At 46.2% G+C, this 11,473-nt stretch overlaps 1 protein-coding gene across 1 annotated transcript in view; it reads right to left on the reverse strand.

The window, feature by feature from the left end:
- CDH17 (cadherin 17) overlaps positions 1-11,473 on the reverse strand; it is a 73,839-nt gene that overhangs the window by 32,816 nt on the left and 29,550 nt on the right. The window contains exons 6-9 of the mRNA XM_029062162.2: positions 9,203-9,402; positions 6,446-6,577; positions 5,432-5,582; positions 1,496-1,711 (exon numbers count right to left, since the gene is read on the reverse strand). Of these exons, the coding sequence (XP_028917995.1) occupies positions 1,496-1,711; positions 5,432-5,582; positions 6,446-6,577; positions 9,203-9,402 (699 nt within the window). The remainder of the gene's footprint in view (positions 1-1,495; positions 1,712-5,431; positions 5,583-6,445; positions 6,578-9,202; positions 9,403-11,473) is intronic.

The raw sequence follows: 11,473 nt of genomic DNA on the forward strand, positions 1-11,473 counted from the left end.
ACTATGTGCAGAGCACTGGACTAAGCGCTTGGAATGGACAAATCGGTAACAGAGAGAGACAGTCCCTGCCCTTTGACGGGCTTACGGTCTAACGGGGGAGACGGACAGTCTTGTGATTATGTGTCGGTGGAGGAGGGAGAGCTCGCGGGTGGGAGAGTATCTGTGTGGGTATATTTTTTGGCACCGTCCCCCGATTTCTCTCTCCTTTTCTTCCTATCTCTGGATGTATGTGTGTGTGTATACAGACTGCCCAGACTGTAAGCTCCCCTCTAGACAGTAAGCTCAGTGTGGGCAGGGAATATGTCTATCAAATCTGTTATATTGTTATACTGTACTCTCCCAAGCGCTTAGTACAGTTTTCTACACACAATAAGAGCTCAATAAATACAAGTGATTGATTGACTGTGTGTGTGTGTGCTTGTGTGTCTTTCTGGGCCTCTGTGGATGCTTTAGCTAGCCAGGAAATATAGCAATATTTCCACTTGACGGTTCCCCTACTGCCTAGTCCCACAAAAATCAGCCTAGTTTAGCGGATAGAGCGCGGGCCTGGGGGGAGAGAAGGACCTGGGAAGCAGCATAGCTCTAGTGGAAAGAGCCCAGGCTTGGGAGTCAGGGGTTTTGGGTTCGAATCCCAGCTCTGCCACTTGTCAGCTGTGTGACTGTGGGCAAGTCACTTAGCTTCTCTGTGCCCCAGTTACCTCATCTGTAAAATGGGGATTAAGACTGTGAGCCTCACGTGGGACAAGCTGATGACCCTGTATCTACCCCAGCGCTTAGAACAGTGCTCTGCACATAGTAAGCGCTTAACAAATACCAACATTACTATTTCAGCGCTTAGAACAGTGCTCTGCACATAGTAAGCCCTTAACAAACACCAACATTATTTATCCCGGCTCTGCTACTTGTCGGCTGTGTGACCTTGAGCAAGTCACTTTACCTCTCTGTGCCTCTGGTAACTCATCTGTAAAAATGGGAATTAAGACTGTGAGCCCCAGGTGGGACAGGGGCTGCGTCCAACCTGATTAGCCCGTCTCCATCCAGCACTTGGGACGGTCCCTGGCACATAGTAAGCTCTTAACAAATACCACTGAAAAAATAAAAGAACAATAATAGGTTGAGTTCAGACCAGGAATTAGACCTCCTCCTGGGCAGCCCAGAAAACAAAGGGCAGCTGGGTGTGATTTTCCAACCCCATAAGGAAGCGTGATGGGAAAGGTGACTTGAGGAGGGGTCCTGAATTGAGGAGGGGTCCCCGCAGTGTGGGCTAATCTCCCGTTTCCAATCAGGAGACGAGGCAGAGAGGCCCTCACTTTCTTGCCTTGACCCGACCTCCGCTCACTCCACAAACAACTGTCCCCGCCGTCAAACAATAAAATCAGAAAGCAGAGATCTCTTAAAACCAGCACATCCCACAATTTACCAGAAAAACCAAGGCACACAAACGAATCGTACCGATCGGTCACCAATTGTTGATGATGGACTGGGCAATACTGACCATTATCGGACACTTCCACGGTCAGGTTGTATTGTGGGGCATCCTGCTTCTTCGGCGAACTCTGGGCCAGCTGGAAAACCCCCGTGTGCAACTGAAGGAGGAAGAGGTTTTTGCCGGAGGTCTCTGGGATCTGCTCCAAGATTCTGTAACTCAGAAAGGAATTGCCGCTACCTTCTTTATCTGCATCGGAAGCCTTCAGAACTCCAATGTTGCTGCCTTCGGGAAAAGGAAACATGGAAATCAGTTGGTCATTCCGGCCCTGGAGAAAGAGCTTATATCATTTAACCGGCCCAAATGACTAGAGCTGAGGGCCTGTAAAATACTGTCGGTACATCTGGTCGAGAGACAGTAGGCCTTAATGGATACCTCTATGGCAGAGAATTAATTTATTCTTTCACACCGGGCCCGTAGGGGCCATTTGTCACTTATCCTTGGCACGCTGCATCACTAAGCAAAGATGAACGGATCTAAAGTTGCCAGGGCAGCAAGTCCACGGAACTATTACAGGTATCAGCTCGTCCATCTAGAGAGCGCGACCCTGATCCTTCCGGGTCAAGATAGCGTTTTTACGGTCCCGAACAAGTTCGTCACCGGAAGGCGAAGGAAGATGGGTCCACCGGTCAAAGGTGGATGAGGCCAGGGTGGAGGCTTTCAGTCAGACCTCACCCAACTGGACTGACATCCCTCCTGCTGCTTCTAGAGCACTTCTGGGCCAAATAAGCACTGAAGTACTTACGACTTCCCTTAGAACTTCCCCTAGGTGCTTTATACAATCTGTTTCACAAGTACTACCTCACGCGCATATCACTTTCACTTCTTCCTACTTCTTGCTATATATATTTTTTTAATGTCTGCTCCCCTCACTAGATTCTAAGCTTATTGAGGACAGGGGATCACGTTTGCTCATTAGAGCACACAGCTCAGTGGAAAGAGCCTGGGCTTGGGAGTCAGAGGTCAGGAGTTCTAATCCCGGCTCTGCCACTTGTCTGCTGTGTGACCTTGGGCAAGTCACTTCACTTCTCTGGGCCTCAGTTACCTCATCTGTCAAATGGGGATGAAGACTGTGAGCCCCACATGGGACAATCTGATGATCCTGTATCTCCCCCAGCGCTTAGAACAGTGCTCGGCACATAGTAAGCGCTTAACAAATGCCAACATTATTATTATTATAATTATTCTAATTAGTACCATTATTAATAATAGTCATTAATTATTAATAAAGGTGAGGGTGATGATGACAGTGACAAGGAAGATGTTGCATAATTGACCTTATATAGAGGGTCATAAAGAAGTCATCTATCTAATACTAATTTATCGAGACAATGCCCAGCTTCTCATTTCAATGCCCAACAACTTTCCCTGTCAGGCAATTCTTCTTCTGGCCTAAACCCTCATCCTCCAGTGCCTCGCCACTTTACCAATCTGTTCTTCATTTAATCATATTTATTGAACACTTTCTGTGTGCAGAACACTGTACTAAACATTTCGGGAGGTAAACTATAACAATCAACAGACACATTCTCTGCCCACAATGAGCTTATAGTCTAGAGGGGAAGACAGACATTAATATAAATCAATAAATTACAGATATGTACATAAGTACTCTAGGCTGGGAGGGGGGATGAATTAAGGGAGCAAGTCCAGATGACACAGAAGGGCATGGGAGGAGAAGAAAAGAAGGCTTAGTCAGGGAAGGCCTCTTGAGAGAGATCTGCCTTCAATGAGGCTTTGAAGGGGGGAGGAGTAATTGTCTGTTGGACTTGAGGAGGGAGGGTGTCCCAGGCCATAGGCAGCTTATGGACAAGGGATCAGGAGAGAGAGAGGAGATTGCGGCACAGTGAGAAGATTGGCAATAGAGGAGCGAAGCGTGCGGCCTGAGTTAGCGTAACAAGATGAATTAGAAGGGGGCAAGGTGATTGAGTGCTTTAAAATCTATGGTAAGGAGTTTCTGCTTGATTCAGAGGTGGATGGACAACCACTGGAGGTCAGCGCTTAGAACAGTGCTTGACATGTAGTAAGTGCTTTAAATATACCATTCTTCTTCTTCTTATCATTATTATTGAGTGGAGAAACATGTTCTGAACATTTTTGTAGAAAACCAAATGGGCAGCAGAATGAAGTATGGACTGGAGTGGGAAGAGACAGAAGGGTGAGAGGTCAGCAAAGAGGCAGATACAGTAATCCAGGCGGGATAGGATAAATGACTCTATTAGCGTGGTAGTAGTTTGAATGGAGAGGAAAGGATGGATTTTAGTGATGTTGTGAAAGTGGAACCAACGGGATTTAGTGATGGATTGAATACATGGGTTGAACGAGGGAGAGGAGTCAAGGATAACGCCAAGATTATGGGTTTTTGAGACAGGAAGGATGGAGCTGCCGTCTACCGTGATGGGAATATCACGGGGAGGACAGGATTTGGGTGAGAAGATAAGGAGTTCAGTTTTGAACATGTTAAGTTTGAGGTGACGGGAGGACATCCAAGTAGAGATGTGTTGTGACTTCAGCATAGCTGAAAATCAGGTGGTCATTAGGTTCTCTACATTCAAAAACTTGAAGACTTTACCAGATCCCTCTGGGGAATTCTCGCCACTGAACATAACCTCGTGCATACGCGCTGACGGAAACTTTTCCTTTAGTTAGAGAGTCACCAGAACTCTTGGGAAAAGTGGGAAGATAGGAGGGTAGCGATAGCAGGGAAGGAAAAAAGTCTGTTGCAGAAAAGTAGGCAGAACTACAGACGGACTCGAACCTAGGATTACCCCTGGGGCTAAAGTCTGTCTGGGATTCGGCTCCTGCGGCTGAAACCGTCCTATCCTGCCAGGTGGATCCACACAGTGGGTGTTCATCAGACATGGCCTGGCATTGATTCTTACCCTCTGGGAGTAAGAGGGCAGCTTTAGAGACACCGAATGATTTATAGGGAATCAGTGTAGCCTAACGAAGGCTAATTCCTCTGCTCTTCCCCTCCTCCCAGCCCCAAAGCACTTATGTCTCCTCTTATGCTGTCGAGTCGCCCCTGACCCATAGCGACGCCACGGACGCATCTCTTCCAGAACGCCCCGCTCTCCATCAGCAATCGTTCTGGTAGTGGATCCGTAGAGCTCTCTTGGTACAAATCACAGAAATGGTTTCCCGTTGCCTCCTCCCGCACAGTAAACTTGAGTCTCTGCCCTCGACTCTCTCCCGTGCCACTGCCGCCCAGCACGGGTGAGTTTTGACTCGTAGCAGATTGCCTTCCACTGGCCAAGCAAGGAATGGAATAGACAGGCCTCTGCTTGACTCTCTCTCCCGTAGCCAAGATTGGTAGAGGACTGGAAACTCCCCAGGTGTGATCCTGAGAAGGGACTTTGCACATATCTGTAACTTTATTTGTTTCAAGGTCTGTCCCCCCTTCTGCCCCCCACCACCCACCTCTAGACTGTGAGTTTATTGTGGGCAGGGAATGTTACTGTTTATTGTTGTACTGTACTTTCCTAGCACTTAGTTCAGGCTCTGTCCACAGCAAGCGCTCAATAAATGCAATTGAATTCATAATGGAAAGAGCACAGGCCTGGGAGTCAGAGGACCTGGGTTCTAATCTCCACTCCCCCACTGGTCTGTTGTGTGACCTTGGGCAAGTCATTTCACTAAGGTCTCAGTTACCTCATCTACAAAATGGGGATTAAATCCTCCTGCCTCTAACTTAGACTGTGGGACAGGACTGCGTTCAGCCTATCTTATACCTACCTCAGAGCTTAGTACAGTGCTTAACACCCAAGAACCACTTAACAAGTACCATAAAAAAGCCATATTTAGGAAAGGTCAACATGCCTGGTCTGCTCTTCTAACTCACAGAACACATGCCGACAAAAGGGAGTTTGAGAGCACAGCAATCGCCTAGTGAAAGGGAAGAGTGTCTGCCCTAGGGAGGTGTCATTCAATAGTCTCATTTCTTACCTATTTTTTCATTCTCCTGAACTTCAAATATGGTCACAGGAGAGGGGCATACAGGTGGGTTATCATTGATGTCTATGACTTCGACTAAAATTTCCAAAGGTCTTGCCAGTGCCTTTTTCATCTCATCCAGGGCAGCTAGGTAGAATACATACTGCAACAGCAAGGTCAGAGTTATGCAAAAATCAATCGCTGCGTCTCTTCTGAAAGTCAAAGTAATGAAAATGGCTGCTTCATTCTCTTCTCATACTGTTTTTCTATTTCCTCAGTTCAGGGACTGGGTTCAGGACAGGAGCAGGGAGTGGTGGAGATGGGGTGAGGGACGGGATTCGGTCCCATAGAAACCCAGGACACAGACAGACGTGCCGACAGGCAGACAGGCAGACAGGTGTGCCGACATCCCGGTTTCTGGATAGTTAAGGGAAGGCAGAATTAGCGAGATAGGCAAATCCAGAGAAGTTATATCCAGATTGGCCCATTGTTATCCTCATGAATTCTGCTTTGGCACTACTTGCTATTCCTGGTCAGAAATGGATATTTCAGGAAGCAAAATCTTCTGAATAAACCCCTACTCTGTGGGTCCCTAGACATTGAACACATCTGACATTATGACTAATAATAATAGGCTAATAATATTCATTCATTCGTATTTATTGAGCACTTACAGTGTGCAGACCACTGTACTAAGTGCTCGGGAGAGTACAGTGCAATAATAAACAGACACATTCCCTGCCCACATTGAGCTCACAGCCTAATAAGTGCTTAGTACAATGGTTTGTACACAGTAAGCGCTCAATACATACGATTGAATGAATGCATAATAATAATAATAAGAAAAGGTTCAATTAAACAGCAATTAGGACATCTCTGCAAAGGCAGGAGCCATATCAAGTCAAATTTGCTTTCTTCTTTTAACCTTCCCTAGTTCTGTTGGAAAATTCAGCTCCCAACCTCACACATTGCTATTCAGTCTGGGACTCTGGCCCCCCACATTTGAGATTCATTAAAATGACTCACCGACTCCTTTTCTTCTCTATCCAAGGGTTGGGTGGCATAAATTGATCCATTTTGGTCAACTGAAAATGGGAATCGAGACTGCTTCTCCTTGTTCACTAACTCATAATGTGCACCCAGGTCATTCCACATCACCTGCAGTTTCACAAATGACCAGAGACATAAGCTTGAAAATGTTGGAAAGGTTTTAATGGCTGAGCCGAGATGGGTGAAAAGAAAATAAAGGATATAATTTTTATCTTACGATTCAATAGCTGGTTTTTATTGGAAAAAAACTGGGTATCTAGTTCATTCATTCAGTGGTATTTATTGAGCACTTTTTATGCCCAGAGCACTGTTTTAAGAACTTGGGAGAGTACAGTTCCACAGAGTTGGCAGACACGTGGATTTGCTTTGGACCATTTAACTGTATTTTTCAGAATGTTTCATGTTTGACTTAGTAAAGATTCTCCTTGCTCCAGGAGAAACCACTAACCCGTCTTCATAGATCTTACAAACCGATTCATCCGCGGACCGGAGTTACCTTCAACCTAGTTCGTGCTGCCATGCTCGAAGGATTTGAAGGGCTTAAAGGCTTGAGGCCTGGAGTTGGGCTCAGACCACACTTCTAATCTACCAGGAAACTCAAATCAACATGAGCAAAAATCTTTAAGAAGGTCATTCACCATCTGCTGCGTGCTGATGACTGTGCTTTGGAAACATTTAGAAGACATTTAGATAATGATGAGCGATGTCTGTATCAAGGAAGCACTGTGGACTAATATTAAGCTGGAGGACATTAGGGTTACGTGACAGGGAAACACAACCAAAAATGTTCACTGTAACCATAGAACTTGCCCCCATCAAACTCAGCTACCCAGGTGAGGCAGTACCCAATATTACAAGGACAAAGTAGAAAAATTAAATGTAAAAGACCAGCAGGTCCTTGGCAGGACGATTATCATCATCATTATTACTAATAATAAAAATATAATAATCGTGGCATGTGTTGATCGCTAACTGTGAGCCAGGCACTGTTCTAAGCACTGGGGTAGATACAAGCTAACTGGGTTGGATACAGTCTCTGTCTCACATGTGGCTCACGGTCTTTATCCCCGTTTTACAGATCGGTAACTGAGGCCGAGAGAAGTGAAGTGACTTATCCAAGTTCAACCAGCACTTGAACTTGGAGCCAGGATAAGAACCCACGTCCTTCTGGTTCCCTGGTCCCTGCTCTATCCACTAGGACACGCTGCGTCCCAAACAGAATTGACAAACGGAATTTGGTGACAGTGGGGTACCGAACGTCAAACCAAATTGAAATTCTATGAAGCTTTGATGGTGTTCTCCTTCTCTATGGCAAGGAACCCTGATGTTACCACAGAAGTCTCACTGGCTTCTCAAGCAATTTCATTAGCATCACCGGCAAGTCATACTCAACCTCGGATGGCAAGATAGCGTGGCCTCCTAAGGAGGCTCTGACATCGAGATGGCTTTACGAGGGCTGAAACGAGGCTTCAGCTTTCTGGGGGAGCACTGAGGACAATGAATAATGGTAAGATAAAGGTAAGCATCTGCTCTACAGTGAATTCAAATGGGGCACATCCGAGTTTGGGGAAAGAACATACATCTGAAAAACCGGTGCAGCACAGTCACAGGCAAAACGGAATAGGATCTCCACGAACACACAAGCACTCAATAAATACCACTTGATTAATGAAGTAGTGATATAAAGTTACACACAGTCCCCTGCAACCCATCAAATTTGAGATTTGGGCCATGACCTACCAAAAACTTTCAGTGTCCACCTCTGAAGAAAGGTTACTGCCAGAAACCCCCCACCAAAAAACCCTACTTTTTAAATGGCTCTCTTGAGGTTGTTTAGGCGAGTCAAGTGATCGGTAAATACTGCAAATTCTTCCTCTGATTGTTTAGTCTGGTGTCGGTATTGAGATCTCGGGGAGTAAGGTACATAGCTAGATGATGGAAGAGTTTTCTAAACAAAACTGCTAACAAATAAACTCGCCTGCAGGGTTGGCCTTTGTGGTCTGCCACAGACTCTGGCATGGTGGGAGTTAGAAATTTCCACCACGAGCACAATCATTATTTCACTTTTTCACACCTGTGTCAAAGCAGTCTGTTCTGGGCCTCAGCCCAGGTTCCTCGGTTTTCCGGAACACATAGGGAACACGTTAAATGTTGTCAGCGCAGTGATTTGGGACAAAAAGTCTCCAACTAGAACGAACAAATGGAAGTTCTGGGAAAGATCTTCAACTTTCTTTCCAAGATCTTCACTGGGCAAGTTCTAGCATTATGTTCTTTATATCTCTGTACTTTTAAAAATCATTATATCAATCACTATTATGCCCTGGGATAAACACAAGACAGTCCATGTCCCACCCAGGAGTCAGAGTCTAAGTTGAAGGGAGAACAGGCATTAACTCTCCATTTCATAGATGAGGAAACTGAGGCACGGAGAAGTTGTGAGAGGCACAGCAGGCGAGTAGCAGGGTCAGAATTAGAACCCAGGTCCTCTGACTCCCAGGCTCAAGCACTTTCCACCAGATTGTGCCGTTTGTCTGTCTTAGGTTGTAAACTCCTAGAAAGGTGGTGACTCAAGCTAGCTCCTTTAGCGTAGTGCTGTGGGAAAAGAAAAGCTTCACTCATGCTTTCAGATCATGAAGAGAGGAGAAAGAGGAAGAGGAAAGAGAGGAGGAGAAAGAGGTAAAGCAAGAAGAGGAGGAGAGAAGTTTCAAGACAAAGTCGATAGTTGGGCACTACCTGTGTGATTTTCAAAGGGTGAGGTTCGGTAGAGTTCTCTGCAATGTAAATGGGATCTGGGCTTTTCCAAATATTCTCCTCTATGGTGATAAACACATTTGTGCTGGTGCTGAAGGCATTGTCTCCTTGGCCTCCCATGTCTGTCACCATGACAAACAACTGGTAGTTGTTATTCTTCTTGACATCCAACTCCTTAGACCCTGAATGGATAAAAGCAAAGAAAAAAATAGAACTCCTCGTCTTCCCACCCCGACTCCGACTTCCCCCTTTTCCATCATTGTAGGTAACACCACTATCCTCCCTGTCTCATGAGCTCTTAACCTTGGAATTATCCTCAACGCATCCCTCTCATCCAACCCACGCATTTAATCCAAAAAAAAATCCTGTCAGTTCTACCTTCACGGCATCACTAATATCCTCTCTTTCCTGTCCCAAAATGCTACTATGCTGTTCCAAGCACCTGTCGTGCACTTATCCTATCCTGCCTTGACTACCGCATCAGCCTTTTTTGAATGGTATTTGTTAAGTGCTTACTGTGTGTTGAACACTGTTCTAAGCGCTGGGGTAGGAACACGTTAATCAGGTGGAACACAGTCTCAGTCCTGCAATGGGGCTCACAGACTATGTAGGAGGGAGAACAGGTATTTAATCCTCATTTTACAGTTGGGGGAACTGAGGCACAGAGAAGTTAGGTGATTTGCCCAAGGTCACCCAGCAAGCTGTGGCTGAGCTGTGATTAGAACCCAGGTCTTCTGACTCTCAGGCCTGTGCTCTTTCCACTACGCTATGCTGCTTCTCGCTGACCTCCTGCCTCTCCACACTCCAGTCCTTTCTTCACCCTGCTGCCTGGATCATTTTTCTGACAGATATTCAGTCCACATCTCCCCACTCCTCAAGAACCTCCAGTGGACATCTCTACTTGGATAACCCACGAACACCTCAAATTTAACAGGTCCAAAACAGGCATGTTAAAAAACTCCTTATCTTCCTACCCAAACCCTGTCCTTCTCCTGACTTTCCAATCACTGTAGACAGCCCCACCACCCTTCCTGCATCACAAGCCCATTAGCTTGGCAATATCTCTGACTCATCTTTCATTCACCCCACGTATTCAATCTGTCATCATATCCTGTCCATCCAACTTTCATAACATCACTAAAATCCCCCCTTTCCTCTCCATCCAAATGCTACCACATTCCTCCAAGCAATGATCCTATCTTGTCGTGATTACTACATCAGCCTCACTGCTGACCTCCCTGCCTCTTCCCATTCCAGTCCATACTTCACTCTGCTGCCCAGATCATTTTTCTACATAAACGTTCAGTCCACGTTTCTCCACTCCTCAAGAACCTCCACTGGTTGTCCATCCAGCTCCTCAAACAGAAACTCCCTACCGTAGGCTTTAAAGCACTCGATCATCTTGGCCCCTCCTACTTTACCTCACTGCTTTCCTACTACAACACAGCCCACGCACTTTGCGCCCCTAATTCTAACCTTCTCACTGTACCTTGCGCTGACCCCTCGCCCACATCCTGCCTCGGGCCTGGAATTCCCTCCCTCTTCATATGTGACAAACGATCACTCTCCCCACCTTCAAAGCCTTATTAAAAGCACATCTCCAAGAGGCTTTCCCTGACCAAACCCTCCTTTTCTCTTCTCTCACTCTCTTCTGTGTCACCCTTGCACTTGGGTTTGTACCCTTTATTCACTCCTCCTCCAGCCCCACAGGACTTCTGTACAAATCTATAATTCGTTTATTGGTTTATATTAATATCTGTCTCCCCTTCTAGACCGTAAGGTCACCGTGGGCAGGGAACATGTTCACCAAGTGCCTTATACTGTTCTCTCCCAAGCACTTAATACGGTGCTCCACGCATAGTAAGAGCTCAGTAAATAGGACCGATTGATCGATTGCCCGCCCGCTCCTTACGTTGGCTTTAAAGCACCCAGTCGGCTGTCCACCTCCTACTTTTTACCTTGCTGATTTCCTACTAAAACCCAACTCACAAACACACCTCTAATGCCAACCTACTCGTTGTACTTCAGTCTTGCCTGTCTCGCCATCAGCCCTTTGCCAACGTCCTTCCTCTGATCTAGAACTCCCTCCCCTTTCCCCCCACCTCTGAAGCCTTACTAAAATCCTATCTCCTCCAAAGAGCCTCCCCCTACTAAGCCCTCATTTGCCTTACTCACTTTCCCTTCCATGACACCTATGCGTTCGGATTTGTACCCTTTTAAGCTCTTAAAAATCCCCCCACCCTCAGCCCCACA

This window comes from Ornithorhynchus anatinus, chromosome 4 (assembly GCF_004115215.2).
Source record: "Ornithorhynchus anatinus isolate Pmale09 chromosome 4, mOrnAna1.pri.v4, whole genome shotgun sequence".
NCBI lineage: Eukaryota > Metazoa > Chordata > Mammalia > Monotremata > Ornithorhynchidae > Ornithorhynchus > Ornithorhynchus anatinus.